The sequence below is a fragment of the Lissotriton helveticus genome, chromosome 1_1, assembly GCF_964261635.1.
Source record: "Lissotriton helveticus chromosome 1_1, aLisHel1.1, whole genome shotgun sequence".
NCBI lineage: Eukaryota > Metazoa > Chordata > Amphibia > Caudata > Salamandridae > Lissotriton > Lissotriton helveticus.
In genome coordinates, this window is record NC_136057.1 from 252572799 (window position 1) to 252591705 (window position 18907).

An 18907-nucleotide genomic window follows, 5' to 3' on the forward strand; every position below is an offset into this window, starting at 1 on the left:
TTTGAGGCAGCCGAATTTCCACATGAAGCGCTTTACAAGCAACAAATAAAACAAGCACGCACCTCTCGCTAAAAGTGGGAGGGTTGAGGGGAGCACACAAAGTGTTACCCTTGTGGGAGGGAGCCAGGTGCATCATATGTTTGCAAGTTAATTACAAACATATGGTGCAAAGCTCGCTCCCGCAAGGGAATTGCCACAAGTGCAAGCATTGCCATTGAAGGGTGCATGTGCGCTGCTAGGCAAGACCTAAAAAATGAATAGAACCACTTACCTTGCAGTCACCGCAGCACCGAGTCGGCAATGTGCGAGTGCAAGTTAAGTGGTTTTGTTTATTTTTTAATTTCATTTTACCTATCACGTCGTCTGTTGACTTACCCCGCTCACCAATGTTACGTGTCCTGGCCACCACTGCAGTAGAACCTGAAGGCATAGAGGGTTAAATCCCTCACACCTCTAGAGTTTCACAGATCTTGGTGTAATCGTTCAACAATTTCTAAAGCGGCGATAATGGGGTTGATAATATGCCCTTGAGAATTCAAATAGAAGTCCATGTTCTGGTGTGAACATGCAAAACAACAGTTGATGGACAGAATGCAGAACAATGTCATACATTCACCCCAGTACAGAGATCTGGGCCTAAATCCATCGTTTTTTTGCACTCCTCACCACCCCAGTTCAGACATGGCCATATGCAAATCAGCCTTGACCCTGTGATTCATGGGAACAGTCCAGCCCGAACTGCCAAGCCATGTCTTTCCTGGACCGGAATCAAGCATCCTAGGACCGGTTTCTGGCTATCAGCCGTCTTCAGCCAGGATAGATTGACTCCAGTGGTGTGGAGAGCATGGGACTCCCATCTAAGCATACCCATCCCACTCGGGGTGACAAATGCAAAACAACAGTTGATGGACAGAATGCAGAACAATGTCATACATTCACCCCAGTACAGAGATCTGGGCCTAAATCCATCGTTTTTTTGCACTCCACACCACCCCAGTTCAGACATGGCCATATGCAAATCAGCGTTGACCCTGTGCCTCATGGGAACAGTCCAGCCCGAACTGCCAAGCCATGTCTTTCCTGGACCGGAACGAAGCATCCTAGGACCGGTTTCTGGCTATCAGCCGTCTTCAGCCAGGATAGCTTGACTCCAGGGGTGTGGAGAGCATGGGACTCACGTCTGAGCATACCCATCCCACTCGGGGTGACAAATGCAAAACAACAGTTGATAGACAGAATGCAGAACAATGTCATACATTCACCCCAGTACAGAGATCTGGGCCTAAATACATCGTTTTTTTGCACTCCACACCACCCCAGTTCAGACATGGCCATATGCAAATCAGCCTTGACCCTGTGCCTCATGGGAACAGTCCAGCCCGTACTGCCAAGCCATGTCTTTCCTGGACCGGAATCAAGCATCCTAGGACTGGTTTGCATCTAAGCAGATGCATCACTTTGTAAACCCCTGCGCTACATTATACCTGCGTCAGGTATAATGCATGCGGGGGGGCGTTCCCCCGCAAAAAGCCTCGTAGAAGTGACGCAGTGAAATCTATGAGATTTCACTGCATCACTTATAGGATGCTGTTGCGTCAAAATCTTGCGCCTGCCTCACAGCAGGCGTAAGACAGGCGCAGGCCCTTTCACATGGGGCTTGCCCCATGTGAAAGGACGCATTGCTGGAGTTGCGTCACTTTTGTGACACTCCAGCAATGCGTCAGAAATGCTGACGTATCTGTAACTCCTTGCGACATGATACGTCATACATTAAATATGACGCATCAGGTATGTCGCAAGGAGTGCACACTGAGAGGTGATGCATCGCTGCTTTCACGCAGCGATGCGTCATTTCTCATAAATGAGGCCCACTGTTCTTAGACTTAGACCGCTGTTTCATCAGAATAGCCGAGTAAGGTGTAAATTAACTTTTTAATCCAGTTTGTAACCCCAAATCTCGCCACTTTTCTACCTGTAGCAGCAGCCCACTTACCCACTCTTTTGATAAGGTGTTTCAAAATACTTTCACATTGGTGTCAGCTCAAGTTTCTTTCTCATTACGTTAGAAAAAACTGTAAACAATTTTGTAGAGGTAATATTTTAGATGTGCCTCACACCCAACTCCAAACTATGCTACGTTTGTACAACATGCACTTTCCTGCCCTCAACATTGTGCTAACATGCTCAATTTCATTACAAGATTCAGTATATGTTCCTTTGCAAGCAAGAACGAGAGACTTCATTTTTAGAGTACATTCTATTGTCTCACCTATTGTGGTATCGGGTAAATACTGATTTTGCCAATTTGTCCTGGTTGGCTTCCTCCAAAATATTAATAATTATTCCTCAACCACCGACCCCATCAGAACACAGAAGAAAGGCTCGGGGACAGCAAGGGAGAGAAGTGGCAGCACAAGGGACCAGGGAAGGAGACAGCAGAAATATGCAAACAGACAGTGTGGGGGCAGGGACAGACAGGAAAGATAGTCACAACACAGAGAAAGACAACTGAAAGAGGAGTTAGACCCACCTCACACGAGCACCGAGGGAAAGGAAAGGGGCGTTAGCAGAAGCAGTAAGGGAGGGGAAGTGCACTGCAGGAGCAGTGGCAGCATTAGGGACCATAGAGGGAGGAAGCACAGTCACACACAGTGGGGAGGTAGTATGAGCAGGGAAAGCCAGTGAATAGAGTGGCAGCCAAGGTGCACTCTCAGCCCACTAGACTAAGGATGAAGGGTGAAGCAGCACATCACCCAAACAGTGAAGGGCAGAGGGGCAACGCCTATTGTGATTAGGGAGAACCATAGATGCAAAAGAAATAGCAGAAGGGAAGCAAACATAATACCAGTGTAAGGGACTGAGAAATTATTTCTGCTCACGAAAGGAAGGTTTAAGTATAAATGATAGTAGGAAAGTCTGATTGCTTAATTTTTTTATTTCCTAATGATATTACTTTATCACGTCATTTTATAGGACTTTAGACAAAGACTTTCATACATTTCTGCACAAGTACATGGTTCTCAAGATATGCACCAATGAGGGACTATAGAATACATTTCAGCATTCTCTAATAGTAGTATTACAACAGATTTCGACGCGCTCACAGTTTATTCAAACATGCTAGTTGATACATTGTACAACAATAACCCGGGACCATTGGAATTTCCTTGGTAAGGTACGGCGCTGGGAGAAATCTCTGGGAACACTCTTTGTTTATTAGTGTAAAGCTTGCAACTTCTTTACTTAGAACAAGGAACAACAGTGCTAGCCATCATATGGTATAATATGACACTAATTAAAGATGGAGAATATAAGAACTTGAGGTGGTTGGTTGACTGTAAGCCCCAATCAAGCAGAAACTACAATCTTTGACAGGGTAAGGGACATGAAACCCCAAGTTAACCTGTGATTACCCCCTTAGTAGCTTGGCACAGAGCAGTCAAGCTTATACAGGCATTGGAAAGTATTTGTGGAAAACTTTAAGCAGTAACAGTGAAAACACACCACAAAAGGAGCCCATAACAGTGTTTAAAAAAGTAGAGGGGCATATTATTAAGGGGGGCGATAGGCAATCTTTGCCGCTTTAGTTAGTGACAGCTTGTAGGCGATAGCGAGCGGTTTGGGGCCCGCTTTGCATGTCAGCGATATTTATCGCTAATGACATGCAAAGCGGGCATACCCAACCTGTTAGCAACTAAAGGCAGTCGCTAACATCGCTATCGCCTATTACCAATACAGGCGTAGCAATGGAAATATTCGCGCTAAGCGCGAATATCTCCAAAAAGTAACACCTGCTGAGACCAGTTCTTAGCCATTATATCCAATGGGAGGTGGATATAATGGCTAAAACCCTGTTAGCGATAATGCATGAATATCGCTGTATTCTCAGCGATATTCACGGATTTTGCCGCTATCGCCGGGGATTTTATCGCTTTTGAGATAAACGTTGCTAATAGCACGTTATCTCAGCGATAAAATCCCGTGATGCGCGGCGATAAAAAATTGCCGCTAACCCTACTTAGCGATAAATATTACTATTTGTTGATAATATGCCCCAGAGTTCTTTTTAATAAATAAAAAAGACAAAAATTGTATTAGTTGAACTTGAGCTATTCAATCTTAAAGATTTTAAGTAAATAGCTGCAAAAAACTCAAACTGGGGAATCTTGTCATGTAGGACTGGGACAAAGTCACAAATTCAGGATGACTGCTCTGGAACGCATGCTGACTACTGGAACCTAGTTATGCCCACTGAATAAAGTACCTTGAATCCTGGTTTGCAGAGGGTTCAATGGATCCGCATCGAAGTTTCATGATGCAGCCAAAGTGATGCATTGGTTCTGAGATGTCGCAAAGCTGCAGTGGGTGGGTCACCGTCTAAGATCCCTTCGATGGGCCTTTGGCTCTGAAGTTCGGCATCATTGTTGAGGCTGCCGTCGATGAGATATGCGAGGGCCTGCGCCATGGAGGTCTTGCACAGTGGCGGTTCTGAAGGCGATATGTGGCAGTAATGTGATTCCTTGAGGTGGGTCCAATTCATGCTGCAGGGGTAATGTGTCGGTTCTGCTCGGGGATGCACCACTCAGCTGAGAAGATGCATTGGTCCTGCTGAGGGATGCACCACTCAGCAAAGAAGATGCTTCGATTTAGCTGGCAAGCACCAAGGGTCCAGGACTGAAGTGGTGCCACTTGGCAGGGTAGACTTACAAATGGCTGAGTCCAGGTGCAGGTACAAGGTTGTTGGAAGCCTGTTATGTCTATGGGACTTCATTTCTGGAGGCCAGCAAACTAGCCCTTGGAGTCACTCTGGGTTCAAGAGATGCAGCTCCAGTCCTTCTCACTCAGACAAGAGGGCAGCAGGTCAGCACATCAGTGCAACAATCCGTTCAGAGCAGCAGTCCAGCAGTGTGGCAGTCCTTTCAGCAGAACAGCAGCCCTTCTTCCTGGCATAGTATCCACAGGTCGAGAAGTGTACTGAAGTGGTGGTATCTGAGGCCTATCTTTGATACATGGGTGCCCTGGTTCTGAAAGGTAGGAAAAACTTCTAGAAGTGGCCTTGAAGTCCAACTTATTCCCTGTCTCCCAGCTGGCTGGACTGACAACGCAGGGGTGTTACACCCTTTGTGTGGGAACAGGGCACAGCCCATTCTGGTGTAAATGAGGCCGTGCCCATCTCTTCCCTCCCAACTTTCGAGTGATGGCCCATTGAATCCTGCCTAAGCATTGTGTGTGGCTGTCTAGGAGGAATACACAAACCTTTCCTGAAAACTACACCTTGTCATGTGACCAGAGAAAAACTGCAGGCACTAAATGGCTAAGGCCAGAAAATGCCAACTTTCTAAAAGTGGCATTTTCAGATTGCAATTAAACATCCAGCTTTGCCATAAGTTAGGATCTTACACTGTGATTCCAAAGACACCAAACATGAACTGATTAGTGATGTAATAAGGCAACTCAAATGGTATTGTATGGGAGAGATAGGTCATGCAGTAGTGAAATCAACTTGAGAGTTTTTCACTACTAGGACATGTAGAACTTAAAAGTACATGTCATACTTTCTAAATATATTTCACCCTGCCCTCTGGGCTGTCCAGTGCCTACCCCAGGGATGACTTATCTGTATTAAAAGGTTTGGGCCTAGCAAAAAGGTTTATTTTGCCAGGTTGAAATGACAGCTATTACTGCATTCAGAGTTTGACATTGAAGTTCCCATCACTAAGGTGGAAGGACATGGATAGACCATCAGCAATATCATGGTCTGACCCAGGATGGTGTTACACCATAAAGGCTATTCCCTGTTCAAAATAAAATTCAAAGACATTTGTAGAGCACAAGGCTACCTCTAGCGGAGGTGTCCCGGCGCTGAAGCGGATCCTGCAGAATAGGAGGAGGGAGATGGACTACAAACTAGGGACAGGCAAATAGCCAGGTCTTCAACGCTTTCCAAAATGGTTGTTCAGTCTCTGCCTTACAAAGGTGGTCAGACATGGAGTGCCACAAGGTTGCGGTTCACACTGAGAAAACTGTACCACCAATCCTGGCTTTAGAGAAGCAGGGGATCCTGAGAAGTTGCTGAAAATTGGATCTCAAGGGCCTCCCTGTTGGGAGGAGAACCACCTCAACTGTTTGGGAATTTCACCCCTCATTTGCATGAACCACCCGAGGGGGTCTGTAGTCTGTAGGAACCCAGACGTGAGTCCCAAACAAGTATTGTCTCAGCTTCTTCAGTGCCCAGACCACAGCAAAGGCCTCCATCTCAATTGCACTTCACCTCAGTTCCTGTGGAAGCAGCCTCCAGTTAATGAATACTACCGGTTGGTCTAGGCCCTCCTCATTTAACTGTGCTAAGAATGCCTTTATGAAATGGTCTGAAATATCTGTCTGAACTATTAACTCCCTAGAGAAGTCAAGAGCCATGAGTACAGGTGGTATACATATGGCTTCTTTGAGAGTATGAAAGGCTTTCTGGCAGGCCTCTGCCCAGTTCACCTGTCTTGGCTACTTCTTTGAAGTCAGCTCTGTTAAGGGGGCAACAATAGTGCCATGCCCTTAATAAACTTCCTATTGTATCCTGTGAGGCCAAGGAAGGCCCTCACTTTACGCTGTGTTCTAGGGAGTTGCCATGCAAGGATAGTCTAAATCTTGTCCTGGAGAGGCTGCACCTTGCCCCCGGCAACTATGTGGCCTTGATACCCCACAAAATCCTGCCCTATCTGGCCCTTACTGACCTTGATAATAAGTCCCGCCTGCTGCAGGGCCTGAAGCACATCCTGGTGGTGGTTTAGGTGTTCTACCTAACTGGAGCTGTAGACAGGTATGTCATCCAGGTAGTCTGCACAGAATGCCTCCTTCCCAGCTAGGACCCTGTTCGCCATCCACTGATAGGTGACAGGGACATTCTTCAAACCAAAGGGCATCACCCAAAACTGAAAGTGTCCCTCTGGGATTGAGAATGCAGACCTCTCTTTTGCCCATTTAGTCAAAGGGATCTGTCAGTACCTGGTTGTTAAATCAAAGTACTGAGACATTTGGCAGTGCCGAGCGTCTCTTTGAGCTCATCAGTTCAAGGGATACATCAGTCTTTGTGATGCAATTGAGACCCTAGTAGTCCATGCAGAACCTAAGTTCTGGAGTGGTGCCCAGAGAGGCATCCTTGGGATCCAGCACAACAGGGTTGAATCAGGCACTGTAGGAGGACTCAATTACCCCTAACACCCGCATCTTGGACACCTTCTCCTTGATACTGGCCATCACTTTATCTGACAATCTGTAAATATTATTATTAATGGGTAGACTGTTTCCAGTGTCTATGTCATGAACGGAGAGGTGTGTGAGTCCTGGGTGAGGAAGAACAAAGAAGTGAACTAACCCAATAACTGGTAACTGCCAGCAGTCATTTTTCTGTTCTAGGATAAGAATAGGGGGGAGGTTGACACCCTCCCCATACCCATCGAGTCCCTAGGCAGACAGGAGGTCAGGGAAAGGATTCAAACTTCAAACTTCTCAAAGTGCAGTTAAAGCCAGTTCACATGGAGCACCCTAAGGAGGTTTCTGAAGATCTGGAGATCCACCAAGTGCGTTGTGTCCCCCTGCCACTCCTTCACCTCATTTGGGCCCATCCAGAGAACCTGTAGAGCTCTAGACTCCAGACTCTCCAAAAGCCACACCTTGTGGCTAGGTTTTAACTCTACCAGAGATGACTTCTTCTCTTTCCAGACTTCATAACCTCTTGACTGGCCTCAAGATTAATTTTCACCTTTTTCTGGAAGCAGTTCATTGGGTTGCGGGGGACAGCATGTAGCTGACCACATCCTTTGGATGTTTCCTTTGAGCTTGCCCCCATCCCTCTCTAACTAGGCGAAGAGGTCCCCTTACCATGGGCATGGAGGAGTTCAAAGGGGCTAAACCCAATTCTCTTCTGTGGCACCTCCATGTAGGCAAAGAGAAGGCATGGAAGTAGGACATCCCACGTATGCCTCATGCGCTCAGGTTGGCCCAACATCATGCCCTTCAAGGTCTTGTTGAATTTTGCCACAAGACCGTTGGTTGGAGGTGATAGGGTCTGGAGAACTTAATAAAAAGTTATTCCACACTAATCTCACTTGACCTTCATGTATGTTGATGTGAAGTTAATGCCTTTGTCAGAAAATACCTCTTTGGGGTCTCATCATGGGTAAAACTCCCCATCAGTGCTCTGGCCACCACAGGTGTAGTCGTTGACCTCAAAGCGATGTCCTCTTTGTAGCGAGTGGCGTGGTCCACTAAGACCAGGATGGACCTGTGCCCTAAGGCAGTCTTGGGGTCCAACAATGTTGATGCCTACCCTGGGTCAAGACTGATTTGCATATGGCTCGATCAAAACTGGGGAGAGGTGTCGAGCTCAATAACAATGGCTTAATCCCAGACCTGTCCATATTACATGCGCCTAACCTAAGACTTGGTCATGGAGAGTTATAACATTTGTATCCCCTTCTGACCAGGAGATGTATGTATTTTTGTGTGGGGTTGTCTGTAAGTGTGATTGTTGGACTTGGCCCTTTTGGCAGGTTCACCCCTGAACTTTTTGCTTTGATATGTGACCTGGTGTTGGTTGTTTTTGGCTTCTGCACACTTTAACACTGTGTTCCAGTGTAAAGTGCGTGCGCACTCTGAGTGCATGTTGTGAGGTAGGCCTGCCCTCCCGTAGGAATGCATGGGGAATATGTGTGTCCATGGTAATTCCTGATGTGTGGGGAGTGCAGACTTGAGTTTGGTATGTGCGGACTCGTGTGATTAAATGCTGCACGATGATGTGCGCGAGTTTATTGTGTCTCGTGTGGAAGTGCAACTTCTAGAAGTTGGCATGTCTGTGTATTAAAGGTGAAATGACTGCCTGGTTTGTGATTGGCTGGAGCTGGCTGGTGTGCCTGGCTCCAGGAGTCAGGATGGTCTGCCCTGGTGGTGAATAGAGAGATTGACAGCCAGATGGGTGGGAGGAGTGCACCTGGGACCTGAATAGGGCAGGGATTTCCCTACACAAATGCTGGCTCCACCCCCTGTGGTGCGACTGATGTCCCTAGCCAGTCCTGTACATGGGGAGAGGGGCTGAGCACAACAGAGTGCTCAAAAAACAGTTGCATCTGGTTTCCACTTAACCCTGCAGCCTAGACAAAGGATTTATGTGTATAAAAAGGGGCTGTGACCCCTTGCAAAATGTTCTCTTTACTGATCCTAACCTGAGGGGTGCCTGCTGCTGCTGGGCACCAGGAGGAACCGCCACTGGGGTCTGCCTCCCTGCCTGGAGGGCCCTGTGAGCTGGCCCCTGGGCCCAGCCTTTGCCACCCCCTACCTTTAAACAGGACTTTCCAAAGACTTTTCTTTGGCCTGGAAAACTTAGACTTTCCAGGGCCTGGTAGCCCCTTTCAGTACCCTGGGAGCGCTGTACCTACCCTCCGTGTGCATCCTTGGAGAGGGAATCCCCGGGCGAGGGATTCCCCCATGAGGGTGGTTGTTTGCAGCGCGGGTGCCTACCCCGCACTGCCTGCCGCAGAATTGCTGATTTCGGTGCGGGTGCCTATCCCGCTTATTTGCCGACTTTTTTGTGCCTATTACGGGTGCCCACCCAGTTTTATTCTTCATTTCTCAGGTGCCTACCACGGATTGTAGCCGATTGAGAAATAAACCCCTGCGGGCTGCCGCGCTGCCCGCGGTGACTCGGAAGTAAAGGCCGCAAACCGGAAGCCGACTGGAGCCCACCCCGCGCTCCGCTGAACAAAGGAAGTGAGGAGAAGCGTACTTGCTATCGGAGGAGGACGGGAGCCCACCCCGCATCCACAGGACACTGGCAGGAGCCTCGGCGGCTCCACATTAAAGCCCCGGTCCCAGAAGAGGGACCAGGCGAAGAGGAGAGTCCCCACCAGCTGCAGATAGTCCCTAGACTGGAGGGAGAGAGCCGACCGGCGAGACGTCCAGACCGGTGAGTGGGGCTCCGGGCTGACATAGTTGTCGGCACAGTGGTGTTCAGAGCCCCCATGGCTCCAACATTGGTGACAAAAGAACAACACAACTGCCAGTACTGGATTTCACTTTCTTCTATTTATACTAACCTTTATGAGTCAAGCATACCGGTCTGTTTTTTATTTAACGTCACTAGTTTAATTAGTCATTTTTTTCGTGAAACCATATTATTTCAAAAGCATATCAAACATTTTAAGTGCATGTACAAACAGATATAAAACAATACATTTCAATGCAACATCATTTCAATGTACATTAGATTTACAGTTTTAAAGCACATCCATCACACATTCGTACCCATCCATTCTTACCTCACTCATGCCTACAAAAGAACCACAAAAAACATTATTTTGGACCTAATGTCAAAAAATAGGTTATTCATCCATGTAAATGGTATTATACTTTGATATTTTGTCATTAACAGTCCTATTAAATCAGAACAATCACTTGGAAACAAAGCCTTGTTATCCAGACCAAAAATTCACTTTTTACTCTAATTGAAAACAGGCACCAAAGTAGGTCGACGCGTTTCGAACCCCCAATTGCAGGGCTCTCCTCAGGACCAACACTCTAATTATTGTAGGTCACAATCCCTTATTACAGATGAAGTAGGGTGGACACAGGTCACAATAGACACTCTATTCAGGTGAGTAGATATAATTTCGAAACAGGGCTCGTGACAGGACAGTGCCCAGTGTTGACTTCTTACAGCGCAGGTTATTGCAAAGGCGATCAAATTTCGAATGCGTCCTACATAAATGGCCAAAATTACTTGTTGGCGGCGCAGATTGCTGTGACATCGGTCTCCGTTGGTCGGGCCAAAATTACTTGTTGGCGGCGCAGGTTGCTGTGACATCGGTATCCGTTGGTCGGGCCGACGTCCCTCCTGAATCGCGACTGGTTGGTGCGGTCCCGCTAGGAGATGAGGCCGGTGAGGTCACAATAGACACTCTATTCAGGTGAGAAGATATAATTTCGAAACAGGGCTCGTGACAGGACAGTGCCCAGTGTTGACTTCTTACAGCGCAGGTTATTGCAAAGGCGATCAAATTTTGAATGCGTCCTACATAAATGGCCAAAATTACTTGTTGGCGGCGCAGGTTGCTGTGACATCGGTCTCCGTTGGTCGGGCCAAAATTACTTATTGGCGGCGCAGGTTGCTGTGACATCGGTCTCCGTTGGTCGGGCCGACGTCCCTCCTGAATCGCGACTGGTTGGTGCGGTCCCGCTAGGAGATGAGGCCGGTGAGGAGACGGTGTGTCGGCGTGGCTCCTCGGTCGCTTTTCACCTGGGTGGACCTCGCGGGATGGTTGTGGTCCTGATGGCCATGTCTGTGGTCTGACGCCTGTCCTACGAACGAGATTCGGCTGAGAGCGGAGCCGATTAAGGGCTTTGCTTCCTCCGATGGCATGGCCCAGATGGCGGCCCGGAGCAGCTACTCCCCCCCCCCCCCTTATCTTGAGGCGCGGTAATCGGCGCGAGTGTCGGGGATTGGGAGCTGTTGGGAGTCTCAAAATGGCACCCCCAGCGCTGGGCTGCCCTGGTGAGATTCCTTATTTATTTATTTATTACTCCTCTGAGGGCTGAAGCAGCGTTCTGGGAGGAAAGAGCTTCTTCGTCTGGATTGTTTCCTTTTTCCCTGAAACGCTCCAATTTTTTAAAACAGTGACAATACTATCTATCGATGGTGCCTGACCCTAAGATGGTGCCCACTGAGCACAAAACCCCCTCTCACTTACGCTAATCATGTGATAACTGTCTCAACAAATCGTCTGGGTGAAATTCCCTCATCAGCTCATGTTCTCCCTGCAGCCCCCTGCCTCTGCAATCTCACAGCTCACAACATTGCTAGTGCTGAAAAAATTTGATGTAGTCCTTTCCATTTCTTCCTTAACAGCGGCCATCTTGGATTGGGCAGACTCCCTTCTCAAATCCTTCATACAAGATGCTGTGTATGAATCCAGAAATCCCTGATTTATTCTGCCTTTTATTTTATTTTTATTTTTTTGAAAGCATTCTCTTAATCAACTGAACTGAACATTCTACATGCCCGAAAGGATCCTAACAGCAGAAACATTGACGTTTGCCTCCTCAACTTAAGAATTCTGCCCTCCTCCCAGTAAACGTTGAATCTGTGCTACAACGAATGACTAGGCCTTGGACTCCTGAAACACTGCCCGATAAGTGGGCAAAGACACCCAGATCTTCTCGGAGGACCCCCCCAGGGGAACGCTGTTGGGGGCTCTGTGCGCACACCCTACATGCGGTACAACTGAGGAGTTTCCCGTATCCCTCCTGGCGATTCTGGAGACTACTTTCGATCTCCAAGGTTGCTCTATTCTGTGGGGGCAGAAATGTCATTTTTGCCAAATACCCGCTCACACTGGAGAAACCCTGGGATAATTTGCCTAGTGAATAACTCGGTCACCCAACCTGCAGGTGATGCAATAGAGGCGTTCACGGACTAAGGCACCTACTGAACTTTTCCCAACTGAAGCCGACTCATCCACCTGCTCCAACTTCTTGCCCCCTAACTGACCTTACCTGCCTTAACCAGATCAGCTCCCTCACTCTCCCCGAGCTCAGTATCATTCCACTGACTCTCCCATGTACCCAATGACTGCATCACCCCTCTCCTCTCTCCTCCCCATAGCCAAACATTGGAACTCCTCTTCACTCCCCCCTCCCAGCCTCCCCCACCTGGGCTCCCTGCCTCCTCACTCCGGACCTTTTGCCTTTACTATCTCAGATCTCCCTCCTAACCATCCAGAACTCACACCCCTATACACTTCTCCCTCATTCCCCAGACTCTTCCTAACATCGAGCTTCACCTCACCAACCTATCATTTGAACTTGCCTCACCACACTAAACTGCCCCAATCTCTATAGTCCTGTGTACTCTGAACAAAACTTCTCTACAATCACCCACCATCACGATAATACCCCCCTATGCAACAACACACTTGGAACCTTACACGCCATGTATACGCTGAACAAACCTACTCTACAACCAGCCAACTACATGATAACACCCCCCTCTGCATCAACACACTCAAAACCTTACGCACCCCTAACCTCCTCCCCACCTCTGACCTCCATGACCCCTGCAATCCTTACCCTGTTGCTCTGCTTCGACTGACAGTCTGATCCCACAAGTTCCTATCCCAGTGATCCTTGGGACAAACAGAATTCCTACATCTCCACCCTCACCTAAACGTCTCCTGCAATTTACCACAATCTGCCCCTGCCCCCCCTACAACCAACCCTATACCCCTATCTTGCATGCGAGTAAACTGTCGCTTAGCTGTTCGACATGCAATTGAAATTTCTGAAACCATCCTTATTGAATCCATTAACATTGCCTTTCTTATGGAAACCTGGCTTAAAGAACACTCCTCTGCCATTCTTGATATCCTCTCACCCCCTGGCTACTCCAGCCTCAGAAAAGATAGACTTGGCAAAACTGGAGGCGGTCTAGCAATAATCTACAAAAATGTTCTCCAAATCTTCCCTATGCCTTGCCACGATCCTTCTACTTTTGAATATCTCGAAGTTGAACTTAAAATCCAGGGCTCCCCTCCAATTAGATTACACAACATCTACCACCCCACGGCGACCCTCTCCCTTTTGTAAAAGAACTGCCTGACCTGCTCTCCCAATCCTCACTTTCCAACTCTAATAACCTATTCCTTGGAGACTTTAACCTCCATTGGAACAAAAAAGAGGATCCTTCCATTAACCTCCTTAATGATCTACTCGACATTAATAACCTAAAACAACTATGCCACTCTCCCACTCACTCCAAAGGATCCACTATTGACGCTATTATTACTAACAAAGAGCTGGCCACCCTTTTCTCCATAATCCCCATCGACTGGTCTGACCACCACCTCATCCTTTTCACGATCTCTAACACTGTTCTACCCCCTCCACCCAAAACCTTCAAACAGATGAAATTGACCTGGGATCTTCACCTTATCCCCCCTGGCGAACTCAAGGACAAAATCAAAGCTTAACTTCAACTCTCTCCACCCTCACAAAATGCCAATGACCTCACCAAACACTTATACAACTCCATCATTAAAGTCCTTGACCACATTGATCCAGCCAAACTAAAACGACAGACAAACTCCTCCAATTCCTGGTTCAACGCTGGTCTCAACCATGAGCGACGCACTCTTAGATTTACTAAACCCGTATGGAGGAACAACCCTTCCCCCTATAACCTCTTACTCCTCAGATCCACTAGATCCAACTATAAAAAACGCATCCTCAATGCCAAGTCCTCATTCTTACGCTCCCAACTTGACTGGGCTAAAAACCATCGTGAAAAAACAAATATCCTCTGCACCCCCCAAAGTGAGTGCCACCATTGAAAGATGTGAGGAAATTGCTAACTACTTCTTAAAAAAATCTCCAAAATGGATCAATCCTTTACTCTTGCACCCCCTCCAAATCCACTACCCACACCAGACTTTTCCCCAAATTCTCCTGCCCTCTCTTTGCTCACTCTCGACCCCTTATCACTCCCTCCTACCGTCCTTTGTCTTGAACTCGGTCCCATCTTACTTGAACCAAAAAACAATGCTTCTTGGCACTTCTTCCACCCAGTCTCTGAACTTGATGTCCTTAACATAATTTCCAGACTGAAACCTTCATCCCACACTAAAGATCTCCCCCCCAACCTTCTCCAAGACCTAAAACACATCATCACCCCCTACTGGACCTCGATCATCAACTCCCCCTTTAACTCTGGTTGTGTCCCTGCTTCCCTCCAACTGGGACAAATCACTCTCATCCTCAAAAATCCTGCTGGCGACCCTAGTGACCTAAATAACCTTCGTCCCATCTCCAATCTTCCTCTTCTTTCAAAAGCCCTGGAAAAATACGCCTTGCTCCAACTAGATAAACACATTGATGCATTCAATCTTTTAGACTCCTTCCAATCAGGCTTCAGGAAGGGCTGTAGCACCAAAACGGCAATGCTAAACATATTTGATGACATCCAACACTCCCTCGACAAAGGCGAATCCTCCCTTCTCATTCTCCTTGACCTCTCTGCTGCTTTTGACACTGTTAACCACTTTACGCTACTTAACACACTTAAGGATCGTTTTGGCCTTAACAGATCAGTCCTCAAATGGTTCACCTCCTTTCTCCAATACAGAACCCAGCAAGTTAAAATCTATGACTGCCTTTCCAAACCTCTGCCCATCTCCCTTGGAGTCCCGCAGGCTCTAGCCTCTCCCCCTCCCTAGTTAATCTCTTCATGGAACCCCTCATCCTCATCCTTAAACAATCGGGAATCAACTACCACCTCTACGCCGATGACACCCAACTTTACTATAAGATTCAATCCTGTTCTGATATCCTTCACCTCAATGCTGTCCTGGTTCCACTGCAACCACCTCAAGCTCAACCCAAAAAAGACCGAAATCATTCTATTTTCCCCTAAGAACAACTCACTCCCCATTCTAACTTGTATCTCTGACCTTACAGCTCTCAGCTGCTCTCTCACTAAACCCAACTCAGTTAAATCACTCCGCTTAACATTGACCAGAACCTTACTCTCATCCCCCATATAAAATATTCAGCCTAAAGCGCTCTCTTCACACTCCATCATCTAAAGAAAATCAAACCGTTCATTCCTGCAGACGACTTCAATTTAGTAGTCCAGTCACTGATCCTGTCAAAAATTTATTACGAGAACACCATCCTCACCGGAACTCCTAAAGTCCACCTCGCCCCAATCAAATCGTTTCTGAATCTTGCTGCTAGGCTCATTAGCGACCTTAAGCGGCTCGACCATATCTCCTCTGCCCTTAAAACCCTCAAATGGTTGCCTGTTGAAGGACGTGCCTCCTTCAAGACAGCGTTCATTACGCACAAAGCCCTGCATCAATGTACGCCGCAGTACCTCGCAGATAAACTTCACAAAGCCGGCTGCTCTAGATCACTGAGGAGCTACAACACCCTCGCTCTTGTCCTTCCCCTACTTAACAAAAAATCACACAATCTCGCTCCTTTTCCGGAAACACTCCTAACATCTGGAACTCCCTCCCCAAAGATTTTCGTTGCAACCCCTCCTACACCACCTTCAAAAAAGACCTAAAACTCCTCCTTCTGAACAAATACTAGGGTCCTTAATCATCCCACTGGGTTCCCTTTACACCCCTACATCCTATTTTCTCCCCCCTCCTTCCTCTTCCTCCCCCTCAAACTCCTCCCACCAACCTTTGCCTACAAGACCTGCCCGTCCCTCAAATGTCTTACCTATACCTCCCTCCCCCCTCAGCCTACCCTTTTCACACACCCTTCCCCCCTCTCCTCAAATGCCTTAATTGTGACTACCCATGCCACTCTCTGACTGTGACGATATCAACCTGAGCTACTCTGTCTACTACCTCATTGTAACCCTGTATCATGTAATATATGTATCTACTTATAGCTGTCTTTTATCGCCTAACTTTCCTCCTCCCCTGCCTCTCCCCATTCCCATACCCTCTCTCTTTGATATCCCCTCCCTCTCTCTCTAGTCTCTTCTCTAGTGAATATAATTTGTTTGTTTTATTGTGTATTATTTAAACTGCTTTGTACTGTTCTGTATTGGTTTCTGAATACTACCTCATTGTAATTTCCTATACTGCTATGAAAACTCATGTAAAGTGCTCTGATACCCCCGGGTCCAGCCAGCGCTATACAAAACATGTTAAATAAATAAATAAATTGTTATTTTTAGATAAGAAGGAAGATTATTGACATGTGATTGATAGCAATACATGATGAGTTCTTCTAAATATTATGTTGTCTCATTTCTGCAGGGATGATCAGTCAGCATTTAAATGTTCCCCGCTCAGTGATGCAGAAGCTGAGGTGGTGAATGCCTCGTGGGTAAATAGTGGGAAAGAGACCAGCCTTAAATTTACCCGCCAACGCATCCAACACCTGCCCTCCTTGTGTATGCGAGACCCAGGAGGGAGGCCTGTCTCATGGTGTATCATGGATCAGAATGCAGAGATACGGATGGCATACACTCAGCCAGAATATCAAGGCAAGGGGCTCTTCACCAGTCTCCTCATATGCTTCACTGCCTTCCTCCGCCTACAGTGGGCTGATTTCCCATTTTACTTCATCACTGCAGAGTACAACGTGCAGGCACAGAGAGTTGCTAGAAAAGTGGGTTTCCTCAAGGCCCCTAATGAGTACCTTCGGTGGATCTGCCGGCCTCAAAGGAGGGCAACTTAACTTAGCACAGGGGAGGGTTTCATAAGGGGACATGTTCCACCTGTGCCATCCTGTGTTGGTTCAAAATGCTATTTTATCAAAGTTCTGCATTCTATGTTTAAGTTTCTAAAATGGAATGCAGTGATTAAGGCATCACTGATGAAGCAGCCTGCAACTTGCAAATGGTCCCTGAGAAAATACCAATAAATATCAAAATATAAATTTAAACTGTGAACAATTTGCGTATGAGTCATTATTGACAGTAACCCATTGATACAACAAAGGTGCACAACACATGAGAAGGGCAAGACAAATCAGGACCAAACTGGCATTTTATATAACCAGGAAAGTTCTCAAGGTAATAGGAAACCTGAAGGCTGCTTGTGAAAGGCTTGGCCTGCCTTCATTCAAGCCTGTCGACCTCCCAGCGATTGTGGCACCTTTCTTTTTCAGGTGGTGTGAGGCTCACCGAGCAGACCAGGTCCTCCACCCCTGCAACTGGTATGAATGCGGAACGGGATGTGTCCAGGAAGTGCTGGAAAGGAACTGACTCATCAACTACTCCCACACACTTATTTCAATGACCCGCCCCATGGAAATTGATAAGGGGATTACAAATGAAAAAAATCTATACAAGGTGTTTGAATAGAATAATCTGATCTGGACTATTGTCCTGCTAGGGCGTTTCAATTATTTCATGTTGTGAAAACTGTGTAATTATTGCAGTTTTCCTGTAATTGTGTGTTTTTTAAGACCACCATTAGTGTTGCAGAGGGGAAATATTCTTTACCACGCAGTCAATACATTGCAGAGCCTTTGCCCCACGTTACCACCCGTTCCTTTAGCACGCAAGTCATTACATCTACTTGCTTTAGGGAATATGGTGCTGGATTTTAAGTCCAACACCTTCCTTGCTCATACACTGACTGAAGTTGGAATAGTAATTTATACTATTCCAAAGTCCTGCAATTCCCAAAAGCAAGTTATTGTAACAACTTGTGTGCTAAGGGAACATGTGATATAGAGACAGTTGTGGTACTGACTGCGTTGTTAATTAGCCAAAGGATTGCTCCCTTTTGACACTATAGTGCGGTTTCTGATTTATACGCGACACATGTATATTTGTTAGTATTTTCTTGATCGCTCTGATTTATTTTTGCTGAAAGGGAAGTAGAGATGATGCACATCTGTGCTCTTTTCTATGGCTTCTAAACACAGAAATATAAAATTACTCAGCAAATGTCAAATGTAATGGTATCTTTCAGTTGATTTGTATGGTCAAACTGAATTCCTCAGTTTGACATGAAAGGAATACCATTGAAAGTAGTTGTGGCGGGTGGCGCTGTATTGCTCATTCAGCAAGTGTGTTATTTATCAGGCCCCACAGCTACCACTCTAATAGCACAGGAGGAGAAAAGAAAAAAAAACACTTACCGGAAAATGGCCGGCTGCCGCGCCTCCTCCGTCCTCTTTTTCCTGTCTCTGGCCCAGCAGCAGGAAACAGCAGTAAGCACCAGTAGTCCCATGCTTCCACTGGGCATTGCAGCATTGTGATTAGTCTGACAGCTGTGGTTCGTTGCTCAGACGGGTACAGGAAGCCTCTGCATGTTCCACACCAGGCTGTGTAATGCTGTCAGGTGGGGAATATGCAAAGTGTGCAGGACAGTTTGGCCGGCCCACAAAGAAC

At 46.9% G+C, this 18907-nt stretch overlaps 1 protein-coding gene across 1 annotated transcript in view; it reads left to right on the top strand.

Moving 5' to 3' along the window:
* The window catches only part of LOC144769034 (glycine N-phenylacetyltransferase-like), a 244865-nt gene extending 227438 nt beyond the window's left edge, over positions 1–17427 (top strand). The window contains exon 7 of the mRNA XM_078653030.1: positions 16818–17427. Within this exon, the coding sequence (XP_078509156.1) occupies positions 16818–17241 (424 nt within the window). The 3' untranslated portion in view covers positions 17242–17427. The remainder of the gene's footprint in view (positions 1–16817) is intronic.
* The last annotated feature ends 1480 nt before the right edge of the window (positions 17428–18907 follow it).